The following is a 20225-nucleotide window of genomic DNA, read 5'->3' on the forward strand; positions in this document are numbered from 1 at the left end:
CTACAGAGTGAGCAAGGCCATTTACCTGAAGAGATTTGTGATTTGTCTGCCTTCCTACTTACTAAGACTTTGGTTTTTCCTATAGACCTTCTTTCCATATCTGGAACTTCTTCTCTTGTTCAGGTAGTGGTTCAGCTATAAGAACAAGGTCATCAGCATAGAGGAGCTCCCAGGGGCAGCCTGTCTTGAATTCCACTGCTATTGCCTGGAGGACTATAATAAACAAGAGGGAGCTGAGTACCAATCCTTGGTGAACCCCTACTTGTATCCTGAATTCTTCACTATACTCATTGTCAACCCTCACTTTACTAGTAGAATCCCTGTACATAGCTTGTACAGCTCTCATTAACCACTCATCTATCCCTAGTTTTCTCATTGACCACTAGATAAGGCTTTCTCCATGTCAACGAAAGCCAGGTACAGAGGTTTATCTTTGGCTATGTATTTCTCCAGCAGCTCTCTCACCAGAAATATAGCTTTTCCTGTCTTCATATCCTTAATTGCTTTATCTGCCATGGAACTGTTGATTTGGGTAGCTGGTCCCTCACTTGGGTCAACATTTGGCAGACACTCCTCCTCCCACATATCCTCCATGTTTAGCAGTGTTTCATAATGGCATCTCCAAGCTTCTTTCTTTGCAGAATCATTACATGCAAGTGCACCATCACCCATACAGACACATTTCTCTTCTATGATATCACGATTTTCTCTCACACACTGTCTTGTGATCTGAAACACTTCAGTTCTCTGGTCTTCATGTCGCTGAACATAGGTAGACTTTTTCTTTTCTGCTTCTCCCTTAGTTAGATATACTTGTTTCCTAGAACTCTTTCTGGCAATCTTATACACTACCCTGCCATCCCCAATCTTCCAGGCCTATTTCTTAGACCTAATGGCCCTGTCTACCACATGAAGCCACCACCACATTACCCTAGGTCTGGATGGGACTTTGCACCTGCTACAGATTTGGTCTGTGGCACTCAGTAAGCTGTCCCTTGGGAATTCCCAGTTAACCTCTATGTCACAAGTTTGTAGTTCCTCCTCCCTTTCATCAAATTTCTCAACTAGGATATCCCTAAATATCTGACAATAAAGGGTACTTAAGCTTCCAAATCCTTCTTTTCCAGATTGGTTTACATCTTGGCATCCTTCTGGCCTAGAGTCTAAAGTCTCTTAATGACTAGTCTATGCTGGGGGTGGGTACATTCTGCACCAGGGAGGGTCTTTGCATTTAGGAGCAGCCATGCATCACACAGGTTGGTGAGAATGTAATCAATCTGGCTAGCACAGACACTTGATTGGTAGGTTATCTGGTGGCTGGCTGGCTCCCTAAAGTTCATGTATAATAATGTATTATAATTATTGGTTACACTGAAGTTGCAATATACATTTATTATTAGTTGTTGCTTAGTCCAAGATGGTCCAAATTAAAGATGTTGCAGTTGTGACTATCACAGCTATAGTTTCAGGTTGTTATGTATCATAAACTATATGTTCAATATGTCTGTATCTCAGACTATATGTTCAGTGTGTCTGTATCAAGGACTGTATGTTCAATATACTCTTTTCAAGATGGTTAAGCTTAAGGTGATTTGGCTATCATTTCTAGCAGTTCAAACAACTTCAAATAGGCTTCATGGTTTGTTGTAGTGTATTAAATGTCATTATAGAAGAAAATAGTGGGTCTCTATGCCAACTTAAAAATAATCTATTTTAAATTAGCCATTGCCTGTTTATTATGAATCTTTATTTTAAAAAAAATCTGAAAAATGATAAACTAGTGGTAAACAATAGCAATATTTGTGTTGCATTAAAAGTTGTACAGAATTAAGTTTAGTTACTTTATGTTCTGAGCTCAAAATCTGCTGGGACCACAGACTCTTTTTATTTACTTATTGTTTTTTTTAATTTTGTGGAGGGGAGATAAAATAAATACAAATCAAGTACAAATAAAGATGTTCCGGTTGTGATTACCACATCCATTGTTTCAAGTTGTTATATATCTTAGAGTCTAAGACTTAGACAATGTGTTCAGTATGACTACATCAAGAATTATTTGTTCAATATATTGTCTTTTCAAGATGGTTAAGTTTGAGATTTGGCTATTAATTCTAGCAGGTCAAACAACTTCAAAGATACTTTATGGTTTGTTGTATTAAATGTCATTGTAGAAGAAAATAACGAGTCACTATATCCATCTATTAAAAATGTAAATTTTTGGCCTTTTCCTTATGTAAGAAATCAGGTAGTTAATATTCAATCTTAAATAACTTTATTGAATTTTTTTCTTTAACATCATTACAAGTAACAGCTTGTAGATATTTGAGATTATCAACAAAAAGTTCAAGAATAACATTTGAAATTCATTAAGTAACTAGTATCGAATTTTCTCTTGATGCTTGAAGAAAGTAGCTTGCTTGTTAAGCTGATGGGGAAAAAAGCACTATTACTAGGTAATGTGTTGGAAAATCCATTCTTTGAACGAAGAGCTCGAACTCGTGACGTCATATAATCTAACCAATCAGTGACATTCACGCTCTCTATTTCATGAACAACTTTCAAAATGGCTGTCAGTATAAAAGTAACTCGCCACCTAAGTGGTTTGGAGGTTACATATTTTGAATCTGCTTTTATGGACGATGTTTTATGCAAAAATCTCAATCAGCTAAGTTCTCTGTGGTTGCATTGGCGATCATACAGAGACATTAAGTGTAGAAAATTATATTATTCGAACAATCTTGATGCATATTGTAGCCATTTTCCGTGAGTTTTTCTAAGAAATACTTCAGGAATTAAAACACTCCCGTCAGTTACGGAACCAAAAGGAGATAATTACTCGATAATTTGTTTGTTTCAGTTTATCAGTATTGATTGAATTTTAATCTTTATCTCCATATACGTTGTTGTCGTGTATCACATACAGGCAACATTTGGTGTGCTGAAAGTGTAAGCCCCTATTTCTTTCATTTGTGTGACAAGAAGCCTGTAATAATCATTTCTTTGGAAAGTATATTGCCATGACAACAAGGTAAGCCTGTTTAATTCTGATTTTGGAAATGTACCCTAAGTTTGTTCTTTGTAAACAACAATTACCATATATTTCCAGGCTTTCAGTGAGTTTTGTTTTCTCCCCTTCCCTTATTACTGCTCAGCTTCATTGAACACCGTGTATGCTATACTGTCAACATTATTATATAATAAACTAAAAATATATAAAATCATTTGTTTTCATTCCAAAAAATTATTATTAAAATCATTTTTTAATAGGATTATTATTTTTTTAATCAAGCGCTCATTTTTCAAATTCATTTCACTGCAGTAAAAATATCCCATGTCTGTGACAGTTGTCTTTTTTTTTTTTTTAACATTTATTTCAAGTGTAGAAACTTATTCAAAGTTAAATCCAAGAACTTATGGCCAAACCTAATATACCTAACATTTATTTAATGCAATACATATATACATATCTTAACTGGTTAAACAAAATCGTTTTAGTTAATAGCGTGTTGCAATCTTTCTATATTCATACGGTACAATTCTGTCGCAGCCATTTCCTTTAACTCTCTTTTATTTCTCATCCTTTTCTATTAACAGAATATGTTCCTCTTTATGAGTTACACAGTTATGATCTTGGAAAACTATACTTTCAAATTGTCAAGTTTGTATTATTTTACATGACTGTCACCGTTTACCTTTCTTGGGTCCTTATAGGCACATCTCCGTCTCTGGGCCATTGTATGCTGCCATTTTATACCTTTTATTATCAACAAAGCGTTTGCGATTCTGATATCTCAATCCAGATTTGTTATTAATAAATCAATTCAATAATCAGAGCTATTAGCGGCTTATCTTCTGTATGTGATTAAGTGTATGTGCATTTATATGCGTGTGTGTGTGTGTGTGTGTGTGTGTGTGTGTACATACATACACAATGCTTACACTGGCATTAATCGACCTCTGATTTAACTCGGATATCAAGTGACAATACAATCTTTTGATACGTACACAACACCTTTTTAAGATTTATTTCTTTCGTTTAAGTATTCGTGCAATACTTTAATTATTATATATACCATAGCTATATCAGAACAAATGATTTGCGTCGAAACACGTTTATTTTTGTCCACTGTTTACTTTTTGAACAATCTTTAACCATATTGTTACTTGCTTCTTTATAAAGTTGAGTCAAAAGGTTGACGAGGGAAATTAATTAGACATAAACATGTGTGGACTTATCGGAGGGTATTATTAAGCTTAAATAATCATTTTCTTCCCCTCATATAACTCTGACTATGAATCTATTGTTCGTGTGTTTGTATATCTACCTATATAGAAAGTATTTCTTCGAAAAGTTAACGAAATATTTTTCCTGCACAATCGTTTGGATTTTCATTTCTATTTTCATAACTCATATTACCGGTAATTTTTTTAGCCATTGTCAAGTTAGTGCATTTTCAAGGTTAATTTTCAATATGGTTATGCTCAGTTATTGATTTTTACCATATGTTTTGGAGATTTAAACTTGTATGTGGCATATTCTATTACCAAACAGTTATTCTCTCATTTAGAAGACAAAAGCCGTTATAATGTTTTCTCGGATATTAAAGAAAACCTACACAAATTTATAGTACGTATTAATGTAATCGTTTTATTTTTTGGAACGAAATCTGATTCTTGGAAAATAATATAAAATCTGCAAAATAACGATAAAACTTTCAGATTTGATAGGATTCATTAAATCTGTTTTCAAGTAATTTTTGTGAAGTTAGCCTTTTGTTTTGGCTGTAAAATTTATTTGTATTAATATCTTTAGGGGTGGGTAGGTTTAAATAGCATTCAGTCCATTAATGGTACTTATTTTTAGTGACGCTAGAAAGATAAAACGCAAACTCGATCATCGGATTTGAAATAAGAGCGTAGAGAAACAAAACTATATTCTGTGTGGCAGTTAATCGGGCGCTCCACCGTTCTGGTCACTCCACTTGCCTTTTAAGTTAAGTATTTTAACAAGATTAACTTGAATTACAACTTAGAAATCTATAGAATTTATTTGGGTCAGCATGACTTCCACTTTTACTAAATACTTTGTTTAAAATAGTTATATATAATAATAATAATAATAATAATAATTAATAATAATAAAAAGTAACAACAAAAAATATATATATATGCACAAACGATGGAAATACTTGTGAAAAATGGTTGTTTGAGTTTGTAATAAATGATGCAAGCATTTAATATAATAATTCTTTGAATACGACATCCTTTTTAAAGACGCTTGATTCCATGAGTTTCTCTTGACTTTCGTAATCTTTTATCTATAATTTCAAGTCAGTTTGATTTCGTGTTCTACTCACAGCTACTTGCGACTTGCCATGACCGAACACAAGTTACACCTGGAACAAACATACTTTATTAAAAGATAGGCTCTGTGATTTGTTTATTGTCATTGTAAATGCAAAGAATATCTAGGAATTTTCTCCTTTCCAGTAAGAATGGTATGATTGCGTGACTCGTTTAAGTAATAGGACGACTAGATGGGAACCATTTATATAACTCCAACCTTTGATTTTAAGTTTTGTAGAAACATTAATATAGTTTCAGTTCCCAAGGTGGAATTGTCATTCCTAATGAAGGTTTTTCGTTCAAGAACTCCATAGGGAAGTTTACTGCCTATCCTCTACCATTGAGTTGCAATGTGCACTTTTACATGTTGTAATCGTCAGGAATGTAGTTCAATTATTGATTGCTGAGCATTAGCATATCTGTTTTGCTTGTGAGGATTATCTTTGTTGAAACTTCATGTGTTGCTTGGGACATGAATGGATTTGTGTTTCTTTTGATGACCATATGAGGAATTTCTTTGTGTTTCTTTTGATGACCATATGAGGAATTTCAAAATTACTTGAATACATCATAGCATCATTTTCTAGGGTTCCATCACCTATTTTAAGAGGCCACTTCAAGAATTCAGTTTGCCCTGGTACTTTCTCATGTTGCTATATATTGCCAAAATGGTGACCATTTCCCTTATGATTTCATGATAGCATTTGAACCTTTGGGAATCATATTCATCATCATCATTTAACTTCTTGTTTCCATACTTACCTCCAAATGGTTTGTTATTCCTTGTTATTTTCTTTAGTTAATTATTCTGAGAAACTTTGGAAGATGGCTTGGTTACTTTGTTGATTATGGTGAAGCAGGTTTGCAGGATACAATTTGTCAGAGGAATGAATTTTCCTGGTGAATATTTTGGATAGGAACTAGAAATTTAATCCTATGTGTGTCATTTGTCCATCTAAGAAATCCGTTGCTATCTTGTAGTTGCTAAGGGAAGAACATTTTTTGCCCTTTTGTTTCATGTAGCCAGTTAGAATTATTGTATAGTTACATTTCACTGGCTACTCTTGGTCTATCAATGAAGTAGCATCTGTGATTAGTTATGTTGTTGTTAACCACAATGATACTACATTCAAATATTTCTCATCTAAAATTCAGGCTCCTGCATTTTGGTTTAAATTTATCTGGTTTGACATGTTCTTGTTGCTGAGTGAAATCATGTAAAAACAATTCCAGAATCTGGCGATCCCAATGCTGAACATTTAGGCCATGCTTAAACTGTTATCAGCATCTTTCAAGCATTTATTTCTGATTCCAGAGAATTTCCTTGGTGAACGTAGTCTTTCATCAACTTTCCTTCAAACTGCTGAATTAGTTGCTTGATTGTTTTGGATTATTTATGGAGCATAGCATAGCAAACAAAAGCCTGATATGAGAAGGAAGTTGGTCTGGGGAAACTTTGAAGCTTCAGCCATATATCTAACCCATTCATTGTTATTGCTTATTAAATTTTATCATCATTTTGTAGCTTCTCTAAAGTTGTGTTATCATATTTTTTTGTGTATTTTTGCTACTGTGTATCGTCACACTTTGTAAGCAAACACCTTACAATCTGCTCTTCACATGGTGAGAAAATCTCATTGTTGCTAATAAAAGAATAGCTGCCTAAACTTTTTTCATCCTGTTTATCTAGCTACTAACTCCACTGGTCACTTAAAATCACCTAGATAACAGAAGGTATCAACTTCTAAGAAGTTTTCCAAGTATTTGAAAGTATATCCTCGACATATGCTACATGGAAAGTCTTCCTTCTTTGCCAGTTTGCTTGTGATCCCATTAACACCATGTGTGCATTCATTGATACAATGTATGGAATTCCTACCTATTCCTTTTCTGTGTAAGAAGCATGGTTACTTCCCAGACAGCAGTAGATTCCTGTTTTTTGCTAACTTAAACTTTAATCTTCACCAGGTTTGCTTTGAAGCCACCTGAGTCTAAATATTGTTTTTGTGTTTGCAATTTCTTCTCTAAACCTTCAACAGTCAACTTTAGGAAAGTTATAATATGATGTTAATGAGATTGGGAACTGAGTCCTAATGGACTCCTACCTGTACACTTAATCCTTTATTGAACGCATTGCTAACTGTCATTTTCTTAACTGCAGTTTAGTACATGGCTTTTACGAACCATTCATCTACACTTATTTTTCTTAGCAATTACCAAAATACATAACATGCTACTTGATGAAACATTTTCTCCACTTGTTTGGTATAGTAGTTTGTTCTTATCTAAAAACTTTTGTAATTGACTCACTGAGAAGAGAGCATTGGTAGTACCATCTTGGCATAGACCCATACTGCATCCCACCTAAGCTAATTTCCTTTCTAATGAGTTTTATGTATGTATGTATGTTTTCTTTGCCAGATATTTTCAGCATCTCAGTAACTATGTTTGATGTCTGATTTTCTTGGAGTCATATATTCATATCTATAAGTTTGACCCTATAGCTTTCAGCTTAAATAATTGCTTTCTTTGTTAGCTCTACTTGAGGTACTCCCATACATTTCCCTCATTTAGCAATTTCTCATAGTAACATTTCCAAGCCTCTTCTTGGCTTCAGCACTATTATCATTCCATACACAATCTATTACAATAACATTTTACTTCACGCAGACACACTGCTTTGCAATCCAGAACATCTCACACTTCTGATTTTATTGTGGGACATTGACAAATCTCTTACATTGATCTTTTGTCTTATCTATTTAATATTGTTTCTTGCTCCCTACATTCTTACAATTCTTCAAGATTTGTCTCTTAGCTTTTATAGCTCTTTTTACTGTATCAATCTACTGCCATATCACCTTCCAGCTCTTCTCCATCTACAGATCTTGTAGCTTAAAACAGGTTATCTCATATAACAGAAAATTCCCATTTGTCTACTCTGTTAAAAACCTTTATTGCCTCTTCCTTTTTGTTGTGTGCTTCTTTAATCTATGACTTGTTGAGGGATCTTTCAGCTCCATCTTTCAGCTCTTGTTCTCTTAAACTCTGTTATGGCTCTTATCATGAGGTTACTAGTTACCTGTTGTGTTGAGTGAAACATTCTTCATTGAAGAGGGATTTAATGTTTCCACCCACTTCTGTGTTCCATTGCCTGGTCAGTATGAAATTTCTTTGGCTGAGGTGTTTACCTGATTGGTAAGTGATTGGTGGCTGGTTGATTTTTCTGAAGTTAGTATTGCAGATGGTTAGATTATTTGTGTCACAAAATTCTAAGAGCCTTAATCCACTTCCATTATTCATAACCTCCTTGTACACCTAAGTCTCCACTGTATTGGTGTCCAAAATGTTCCTTAATATCATCTGACATGAGAGTAATGTAAGCATTCATGATCAAAGTAGTCTACAAGAAGGCATCATAGAAACAACCTTTCATTCATCTGGAAGATGAATGTTATGTTGCTCATAACCAGTTCAAGCTTTTTCTGTCACATATTCTGACTATCTTGGTTACTTTATCCATTTCTATGCGAATAATGTGCCTGCTGGCTCACCCAACTACTGTTATTCATTCAACATAATTTGTCCCTGTGTTCCTTACCCATGAGCAAGCTGGTTGAGGTTCCACTCCGTCTTAAATCTTGCACACAGTACACATTTACTACTTGCCTCTGCTCCAGCAGCTCTACAATCTAATTTCTCCAATCTTACAATATAATGATATTTCCCATCAGATGCTTGTTACCTGATTCTTACTGATAGGGACACAGCTTGGATTAAACATGAAAATGGAAGAGCTCAGTCAGCATCAATTGAACAAATAGCCCTTAAAGATCTTTTCCCAAGCACACTTGCTAATTATGATAATGTTATCAATAGGCCAACATCACCAGTCAATTACTGCTTGATTATGTAATCTGCTGTGCTAATGGTTTTAACAGATCAACTTGATTAATTTCTGTTACTGCTGCTGTTGTTATCCAATCTCTGGTAGCTCACATACAGCCAACACTGCTAAATCATGCTCATCCTTCCAGCAACTTAATGAGTGGTTTAACACTACCATGTAGGAGCTACAGTATTGCAAAGGGAATTCAGACACCACCGAGATATAATAACTAACACAATTTTCTGTCATTGTTGGAATAATGTCAGCATCATCATTATCATTATGTCAGTTTTTGATACTGGCATGAATTGAGTTAGACAAGTCATCACGATTTGAGTCAGTTCATTTTTGGGGTTGCTGCTTTCTTGGAGGAAAACATCTTGCTTCCATGTCTTTGTCTTGACAAGATTTTTGTGACTAAAGTTATATGTAAAACTACTTTACAGAATGTATCAGGTGCAATTTATTGTAACACTAACATGTGCTGGAGAGTTTATGGGGTTGGCAAGACTAAAGGATCCTCTTGGTTACATTGGTCTCAGTTGAATTCACTAACCACTTTACAGTGTCCTGGGTACATTTTATTAAGACACCAGCACTAGTGAGGTTCCATTATTCTTATAGGGAGAATTGAAGAAAAGGTGATGACAGAAGTTGAGCTTAGAGTGAGATGGTGAGAAAAGTGAAAGTATGATAGGAAGAACATCTTTATTGGTATGACTGGGTGGTTGAAAAGAGAATAACAGAAATGACAGTGCTGGGAAAAGTACTGGATGAGAAACAGTAATATCATGAACTAGTGGGAGAAGAAATATTGATGACAACTATCTGTTTAGTGGTAAGAGAATGAGTGAGTGTTATCTGTTAAATTCACTACTGATTGATGGATAACCATTGAAATGGGTGATGGTAAGAGAAGAGTGGTATATGTCCATTGCAAGTATACTGGGTAAGTGAGAAGCAGTGATGGTAAGAAGATAAATCCTTCGTTTTACAAGGCATTGTGATGGGAGAGAGAAAGAGGCGGGTACTGGGGTTTGAGAGAGATCCGGTGCTATCCCATGTTATATGAGTGGCATGATATTGTGAATATGAGTGAGAGAGAGAGATAAGAGGGTATTGAGGAAAGATAGAGAGTGAGCAAGATTGAGGCAGGAGACCAGTAGAATTTCTACTTAGACTTTTTCTGCATATTTAGCATGACTATTTCCTTGATAAAGTAGAGTTCTCTCTTCTTTCCATTTAAACTTTCCCAATTTTAAACTTTAAGTTTACTTTGAAGTCAAACGAGTTTTGAGCTTGTTTTCAGGTCAAGTACTTCTCTTAATGCTGCTACAGATTCAGCTATAAGACCTAGGACATCAGCTTATAGAAGTTCTCACAGACAATTTGTTTTATAACTCTCTTATGATCTGCAGGATTTTATTAAACAAGAAAGGCATGAGTGTTGAAAACTGAGGGTAACCTCTACCTGCACACTAAATTTGTCACTGAACTCATCAGACTCCTTTTTTGCTGACTGTACTTGTCTACATGTCTTGAATGGCCCTCACAAATTATTTGTCTACTCCTAAGCTTTCTCCAGGTCAACAGAGACTTTGTATATAGGCTAGGTGTAGCCACAAGTAGTTTTACTTGAATTACTTGTGCTACTAGAAAGATAGCACCAGAGATATTTGTGCCATTAGACAGAGGGTATCAGTAGTACCTCATCTTAGCACTAAGCTGAATTGCATGTCATCCAGGCTAATTCTCTTCTTTATTAATCCAGTTACTACTCTTTCTCTGACTTACACAACTTTGTCTAACAGTTTGATGCCTCTATAATTATTTCTCTCTAATACATCACCTTTGCTATTGGAGCAGTTGACATTGATGCTACTGTGCCAGTTAAATGCACATGACAACTTCCTGTACTACCTGATCGACTATTTGGGCAACTAACCTGTGCCCTACTTCAGATATTTTAAGCATTTCATTGACTACTGATGGACCTGGTGTCTTGTCTGCTTTCCTGTCTTTACTTGATCTGCCTACCATACTATTGTCAAGTTGGGTAGCAGGTCCCTTGTTTGGGTCTGTTCTGGAAAGATTCCTGTGCATTCTCCTCATTCAGTTGTGAAGTTGGATTTCAATGTTATTTTTGAATCAGAATAGCTACAACTGAAAATATAGTCAGTGCTCAAAAGCCTTTATTACACTATATATTAACCACCTATTCTAAAAGTGCATGAAGTAAAAGTGACAAAATCTTGAAACCACTTAGAATATCCATCCCAACTAAAAGCATTTTACATTTATGGTTATACATTGATATACTTGGCTCATCTTGAGTCAAGTATCAGGTGCACAAACAATTCTAAATTATGTATATAAATACTTTTTAATTTTTTTTTTGTATTAGTTTTTCTGTATTCCTGATATGACTTAACTGGATACAGATTTAAAACCATGAATTATAAGGGTTAGATGAATCTATATAATTCAGTTTTTTTTATGTTATGTTTGTCATGTACATCATCCTTACCATTTACATCATTAACATCTGCTTTTCCTTGTTTGTATGGGTCAGACTGAATTTGTTGAAGCAAATTTTCTATGGTTTGATGCCGTTCCTGTTTCCAAGCATTGTGGCCACACATAGCTTCCATGGGAGACTGGGAATGAACAGCATAGCGTGTTTGACAGTGATGCTTGTTTAGTCATCACATGATGTCAAAACATGGATATACACCACACACACACACATATATACATATACATGATGAGCTTTTTTCAGTTTCTGTCTACTAAATTCACTCACATGGTTCTAGTTGGCTCGGAGCTATAGTAAAAGTCACTTGCTCAAGGTGCCATGCAGTAGGACTGAACTGGAGACCACAAGGTTTGGAAGCAGGCTTCTCAACCACACAGCCACATCTGCACCTAATTATTTATAACTACCTTAGTTATTGTTGTTTAGTCTTAATTGAGCAAACCTGTGATCATGGGTATTCCTGCCATGACCAACCTGCCTTTTGCTTCTTTTTCAAGCATAATTTATTAATTATTGAATACATTTTTATTAAAGTGTCATTTTGAAGTTCTTAAGTTTGCCATTATCAAATATTTATTTCAGATTGGATCGCCTTTTTCTCTTGCTGGAAACTGGTTCCACGCCTTTAATAAGAAAGTCAGCAGCTGAGCAACTTGGAGAAGTACAGAAACTTCATCCTCATGAACTGAATAGCTTATTATCTAAGGTATTTACTTCGTCGTCATAAAAAAATTAACAGTATTCTAATATTGGTTTCAAATTTTGGTATGAGGCCAGCAATTTTGGGGAGGGGGCAAATTACATTGCTCAACTGGTACTCATTTTATTGACCCTGAAAGGATGGAAGGCAAAGTCGACCTCAACACAGAGCCACTGCATTCTAATATTAAATTTCTAAAATTAACCAGTTATTTGTAAATCTGGATTTATATCAATTAATAATACCTTATTTTTTAATTAGCAGATAATCCACTAGATTTATTTAGCTGTTGTAAACTATATAGGAAAAGTTTCTGTTTAATAGGTAGGTAACTAGTTTCATATAATTGTGAAACAAAAGATGTTTGGTTATATTAAAAAGATGTGTGTTCTCTATATTTTTGTACAAATGATTACAGATGTAACAAACCCACAAATGTACATGCACTCATATGTACATGTACACATGCCTATACATTGTTTTGTATGATGGCTTTCTTCTAGGTTTCCATCTACCAAATCTTAAATATGGTCATATAGTTGACCTGGGGCTATAAGCATGAGACAATTAACTCTGTGCCACACAGTGGGACTGAACCTAACACCACACATTTTGAAAGTGAATTTCTCAACCATGCTTGTGCCTAGCATCATCATCATCATCATCATCGTTTAACGTCTGCTTTCCATGCTAGCATGGGTTGGATGATTTGACTGAGGACCGGCGAACCAGATGACTGCACTAGTCTCCAATCTAATCTGGCAGAGTTTCTACAGCTGGATGCCCTTCCTAACGCCAACCACTCCGAAGAGTGCAGTGGGTGCTTTTAAATGCCACCGGCACGAGGGCCAGTCAGGCGGTACTAGCAATGGCCATGCTCAAGTGGTGTTTTTTACGTGCCACCTGCGCATGAGCCAGTCCAACAACACTGGTAACGACCTTGCTTGAATGTTTTTCATGTGTCACCGGCACGGAAGCCAGTCAGTTGCTCTGGCAGTGATCACGCTCAGATGGTGCTCTTAGTGCTCCACTGGCACAGGTGCCAGTCATTGAATTTGATTTGATTTCAGTTTCACTTGCTTCAACAGGTCTTTGCAAGCAGAGTTTAGTGTCCAATGATGGAAAGGTACACATAAGTGGGCTGGTTACACCCCTGGCATAGGCCACAGGTTACGGTCTCACTTGGCTTGCCGGGTCTTCTCGCACACCGCATATTTCCAAAGGTTTCGGTCACTAGTCATTACCTCGGTGAGGCCTAATGTTTGAAGGTCATGCTTCACCACCTCATCCCAGGTCTTCCTGGGTCTACCTCTTCCACAGGTTCCCTCAACCGCTCAGGTGTGGCACTTTTTCACACAGCTATCCTCATCCGTTCTTGCCACATGACCATACCAGCGCAGTCATCTCTCTTGCACACCACATCTGATGCTTCTTAGGTCCAACTTTTCTCTCAAGGTACTTACACTCTGTCGAGTATGCACACTGACATTACACATCCATCAGAACACACTGGCTTCATTCCTTGTGACCATAAGCATGTCCTCAGCAGTCACAGCCCATGTTTCACTGCCATGTAGCATGGCTGTTTGTACTCATGCATCATACAGTCTACCTTTTATTCTGAGCGAGAGGCCCTTTGTCACCAGCAGAGGTAAGAGCTCTCTGAACTTTGCCCAGGCTATTCATATTATATAATTATATAATATTGATAAATATGATCTGTTGTGAATAGATATTTATAATAGATCTAGGGTATCAAAGTACCTTTCCAAATTCTTTATCTTTTACTTGTTTTAGTCATTGGATTACAGCCATGCTAGAGCACTGCCTTGAAAGGTTTCGTCAAACAAATTGCTCTCGGTACTTATTTTTTTAAAAATCTGGTATTTATTCTACCATTCCTTTTGCTGAACCCTTAACTTACAGGGATGAAAGCCAACCAACACCAATTATCAAGCAGTAGTGGTGGTGAAGAACAAATACAAAGACACACACACACATGATGAGCTTCTACACAGTTTCTGCCTACCAAACTAGTAGAAAATACTAGCCCAAAGTGCTATCTAGTTGGATTGAACCCAAAACCATATGGTTGCAAACTGAGCTTTTTACCATGCAGCTATGCCCAAGTCAAGTTGATATTTCAAGAAATAATTGCTTATAAATGAAAGAAAAAATGTTTTCTTCATGAACATAATGTTGAGATTTATAATTGATAATTAAAAAGAATAAAAAGAAAAATATTTGTTAAATATAATATTTCAGGTTCATAAGTTTTTAAGAAATTTGAATTGGGACACTCGTATTGCTGCTGGTCAGGCTGTGGAAGCCATTGCAAGAAATGTACCAGACTGGAATCCAATTGGTCTTCCAAAAGAAGGTAATAAATGTTTTTCTTTTCATTCTTCTGAAATTTCAATTTTTTTTTTTCCTTTCTATAACTAAAAGTGTTTCATTATTTTTATTTTCAGAAGGTTTTCCGAAACAGAATTACCAGTCACCCGGAAGCCTACTATTTTCACATTTTGATATTAATAAAGTTCTTCTGCATGGTTCTTCATTGCTGGGTTCTGAAGGCCATGAATATGACCTTGAAGAGAGTGGTATTGGTGAGAATTTCAGTTAATTTTATTGTTTTTATTTGAAATTAACAGAAAACAAAATGATTGGAAACATTGAATGTATTTCTTTTTTTAAATTATTCTTTTATATATCTTCAGATTTGGATGATAAAGAACGGTTGATAAAACAAAGACAGCTTCTAAATAAGCGCCTTGGTCTTGATATGGCCGGAACTCTTGGCATTGAAACAGATTCTATTTTTAATGATGAAGATCTGGCACAAAATAAGATGGATACAAATTCTATGGATAGATGTAAAGTGAGTTGATTTTAATTTTACATATATCTGTTAGTTACACAAATTGCACACAAATTAATTTTTATCCCCATCTGACTGGCTCCCATGCCGGTGGCACGTAAAAAGCACCATTCAAGTGTGGTTGATGCTAGTGGCATGTAAAAAAGCACCCACTACACTCTTGTTAGGAAGGGCATCCAGCTGTAGAAACCTTGCCAGATCAGATTGGAGCCTGGTACAGCCTTCTGGTTTGCCAGTCCTCGGTCAAACCGTCCAACCCATGCCAGCATGGAAAGCGGACGTTAAATGACAATGATGATTGATGATCTTTCCCAAACACTAGACAGGCTATTCTGCAGCCAGGCTACTTAGATCTTGAGTGTTTTGATAGCATTTTAGTTTAGATATGATTATTTTCAGTTTTTTCAATTAAAAGTTTTTTCAGATTATACACTTTTGTGGTGTTTAACTCATTTGTTACCTTATTTTTGTTTCTGTTGAAATATACAACATTTGTTTCAAATAATTTTGAAAATAATGAAGGATTTAGTTAAACAACTTAGTCATTGTTAAATGTTTAGGCTGTAAATCAACATGAAAATTTCAAGCAAGGTTTTAATTTAAAGCAGGAAGTTTGTATCCTAGAATTAGAGGTGGTCTCCGGTGGTTTATTATCAAAGGGGTAAATTCTTTGAAAATCCTTGTTCTTTGCCTACACCGTTTCTGCATTATCCAAAGCATATACTTTTATACATACTGATAAGTTGGTAAATGACTGTATATAATCATACTCTGCAGAATATAGTTTTAATACAGTAAGAAATAGTTCTAAAAGATAATTAAGGATCATTTCAAAGTAGACGACAAGCATATCATTTTTTAAAAGGAGTCAGTAATGATCATGATGTTAAATCTTTATATGAACCAATTTACTTGGTATAAGGTTTTTGGAGTGTTATAATGAAAATTTCTGGAATATGAAAATCAGAAAATTAGTAACTGTTTGGTTATGTAATATTCAAATGGAATTGAAAACCATTTTGGCTTGGTTTGTGAAATTAGTAGATGGCAAATGTTAGATAGATTTGTTGAGAAAAAAGTGGGATGAAAGTTGAAAGAAGCTTCTTCTGAATGCTTATCTTCTGTAGAATTTTAGAATAAAAGTATATTAAAAAACTGTTAGTTTTTTAGTAAACAGGGACTGTGTGTTAGATCCATTTTGTTTTGACAAGAAAGTGAGGCAGATAGATGACAGCAATGTAAATTTCTGGAGAGAAACCTAGCTTCTCAGCTTAGATTTGTTGTAACTGAGTTTAATTAGGATATTTTGAAGGAGGAATATAGTGTGGTTGTTGATAAAAATCTCAGCTTCCACAGATAATTATAAAAGATAAGTATCAAAGTTAACTAGCTTAATACAAGCTACGGACCTAATGTGTCCTATCTCATCTTTGTATTGAGCAACTAGTTGGCAGAATAGCATGGTGAATGAGATAATGACAAATTTAAAAGACATATAAGGGAAGTTTTCAAGGAAATCTTATATACTGCAGCAAAGAATGCAGTGCATGTTTGGTTTTTAGAGAGCTTGCAATGACTGATGTAACTTTTCTCTATATGAGGTGTTGTGATTAAAAATTTGATTTAGAAGTTGCACTTCCTTTGTTGGTAAAATAGCATGACTAGAGAAATACAGTGTTCAAGGGAGTTGAGAAACTGAATGTTTGAATATTGGTCTTTGAATACAAAAGAAATAATTGCTTCTTTGAAAAGTAATATGAATGATTATGAGATAAGGAGAAGGGAGAGTTAAATGATCATCTTAATATTGTGTTGTGTTTGGGGATAAAATTGTAGTAAAAGATGGTAATGTGTGTCTTTATTTAAGTTTAAATAATATATTGTATTTGACAGCATAGAAGATGCTCTGGTATATCTTTTTATTTTATTCTTTTACTTGTTTCAGTCATTTGACTGTAGCCATGCTGGAGCACTGCCTTTTTAGTCGAGCAAATTGACCCCAGGAGTTATTCTTTGTAAGCCTAGTACTTATTCTATCAGTCTCTTTTGCCGAACTGCTAAGTTACGGAGATGTAAACACACAAGCATCGGTTGTCAAGCGATGTTGGGGGGACAAACACAGACACACAAACATATACACATATTCATATATATATATATATATATATATATATATATATATATATACATATATACGATGGGCTTCTTTCAGTTTCGTCTACCAAATCCACTCACAAGGCTTTGGTTGGCCCAAGGCTATAGTAGAAGACACTTTCTCAAGGTGCCACGCAGTGGGACTGAACCTGAAACCATGTGGTTGGTAAGCAAGCTACTTACCTCACAGCCACTCCTATGCCTATGTTAGATGCATCCCAATTTCAGTCACTCATATTCAGGAAGAAAAGTTTTTAGTGCATTAAAGCATAGACCTGGGATGATTTTTTTTGAGAAAATGTGTGTCTTATATGCTATCAAATATGGTAGTCAATTGGAAACACTGTCTCTTTGATGGTTCCAGTATGGATAATGCTGATTTTCTAAAATGTTATTTGCATGGGAAAATAATATTTTTGTGTGCTTTTGTATAATATAGCTTATGATTGATTAATAACAAGTAATTTATAAATTTCTCATTTTTTTTTTTCTTTAGAAATCTGTTGGTGAGTTAGTTAAACAGCAGTTAATGTATGTCACCAGTGGAATGAGTGCCCGAGAAAGAAACAAAGCTCGACGGAAAGCAAGGAATTTAGCCAAACAAAGGTCAAAAGAAGCACAGCAAAGGTAAAAACATTGCTTTGAAATAACTTTTGAAAGTTTAAATTATTTTAGGGAAAATAAACTATGAAATAAAATATTGTAAATGTTCTTGTACCAATTTATTCTGTTGTTATCCTTAACAAAACTGCATAAGAGATATACAGGGATTAGACAAAATAATGGAAACACCTTAAAATTTCAAACAAATTTATTTTAATATGGAGTAGGACTGCTTTTGGTAGTAATTACAGCTTGAATTCTCCGCGATATGGACTCTTACAAAGTTTGAATTGTTTCGAAAGGAATTTTTGTCCATTCTTCAGCTAAAACAGTCTCCAGTTCTTGTAGTGATGATGGTGGAGGATATCAGCTCCTTACTTGTTTTTTTAAAGTGCACCATAAATGTTCAATAATATTGAGATCTGAGGACTGTGGTGGCCAGATAAGATGTTCAGCTTCACTAGAATGTTTCTTGTGCCATTCAGTAACTGTGTGAGTTGGTGCATTATCATCCTGAAAGATTACGTTTCCCTCCAGAAACAGTTCACAACCATAGGATGAATTTTATCAGATAAAATGCTTAAATAATTGTGCATGAAAGAAAACCACTGGGCCGGCAGATTTCCAAGATCATCACAGATCCTCCTCCATGTTTAACAGTTAAAAGAAGTCAGTCTGGGTCAAATGCTTCTTTTGGCTGTCTCCACATATATACTCAGCCGGTGGTCGGAAATAAGGTAAAGGATGACTTGTCTGAGAAAATAACATTCTTCCACTGCTCTAGGGACCAATTCTGTAGGTTTATATTCCACTCTGCTTTGCAACATTTGTTTTTGAAAGTAGTGGTTTTCTGATTGCAGCCCTCCCGTGAAATCCAACTTTGTACAGCTCCCGTTGAACAGTTTTTGTGGAAACTGGATTCTCGAGGTGGTCATTAAGCTCTGCAGTAATTTTGGGAGCTGTACTTTTGTGATCCTTTCTAACAATTCACGTAAAAGTTTTGGTTTTCTTCCAGAGTTTTGTTTCAACGAGGAGGTTTTTCCCTCTTTCTCAAAGGCTGTCATTACTTTCAAGACAGTACTTCTTGATACATCAAACATTTCGGCTGTTTTCATTATGCTAGCGGCTGCCATACATGCACCAACAATTTGACCATTTTGAAAGTCCGATAGATCTGTCATTTTAATGAATTTTAATTACCTTTTTCTGATGATATCTGAAAAGAAACAGCAATTTTAGCAAAACATATTAAGCAACACTAATAATAAATCAAAATACATAAAAATAAACAAGCTTTTGACGGTTTTATAGATATTTCTAAATTATGATGCTATGATTTTAGGGGTTTCCATTATTTTGTCCAACCCCTGTAGTTTGCTAATACTAATTGATAAAAATATTAGTATTTGTAAGATAGATTTGTTGTAAATTTGAATATTGTTGCCACTGGTATTTTAGACTTAGGCTGTATTTATGTAGCTATGAATAGGAACAGAATCTAATCCAAATTTTACATTGGTCAACCTCCTAAGCTACTACAGTATCTCTTCTTCATTACTGTATATCACTCTCTCTCTATTCAATACAGCTTTCTACACTCATACAATCTACCCAACCACATGCCATGTTTCCCTTTCTCTCTCTTCTTCTCACATCTTCTCATTCTCCTGTCTGCTATAACATTATCATATTTCTGTTGCTCTTCACCCTCCACTCCTTTTCCTGCACTGTCAGTTATCTTTTTTCTCCCCTATCTTCCCCCAACTTGTGTATCATTGGTTATCCCTAAGTCCTACCTTGTTTGGGTAGCAGTGACATTTCTTTGTATCTTGCACACACAATATGGCCTGCGACCAATAACTTGATGTATGAAAACCAGTGGAATAAAATACCTTTTGGAATAAAATAAGAGTTGGCATCAGGAAGGGCACTCGGATTTAGAATAGTTCAAGAAATTTCTTCCAATGCATATGAACTCGATAAAAGTGAACATAAGAAAGAAAGAATGATGATGATGATTCTGTAATAATTTTAGACTGTTTTTTGGTTTATGTTGTAAAAATATGTGCTGTTTGTGTAGTCTATTCTATATTGAAAAATTGATTGGTTTGTAATT

The 20225-nt window shown here is 35.1% G+C and overlaps 1 protein-coding gene across 1 annotated transcript in view; it reads left to right on the top strand.

Moving 5' to 3' along the window:
* The first annotated feature begins 2554 nt into the window (after positions 1-2554).
* The window catches only part of LOC115225406 (TATA-binding protein-associated factor 172), a 69641-nt gene continuing 51970 nt past the window's right edge, over positions 2555-20225 (top strand). The window contains exons 1-7 of the mRNA XM_036500747.1: positions 2555-3028; positions 12354-12477; positions 14737-14851; positions 14943-15080; positions 15192-15352; positions 18003-18133; positions 18970-18991. Of these exons, the coding sequence (XP_036356640.1) occupies positions 3018-3028; positions 12354-12477; positions 14737-14851; positions 14943-15080; positions 15192-15352; positions 18003-18133; positions 18970-18991 (702 nt within the window). The 5' untranslated portion in view covers positions 2555-3017. The remainder of the gene's footprint in view (positions 3029-12353; positions 12478-14736; positions 14852-14942; positions 15081-15191; positions 15353-18002; positions 18134-18969; positions 18992-20225) is intronic.

This window comes from Octopus sinensis, linkage group LG2, assembly GCF_006345805.1.
Source record: "Octopus sinensis linkage group LG2, ASM634580v1, whole genome shotgun sequence".
NCBI lineage: Eukaryota > Metazoa > Mollusca > Cephalopoda > Octopoda > Octopodidae > Octopus > Octopus sinensis.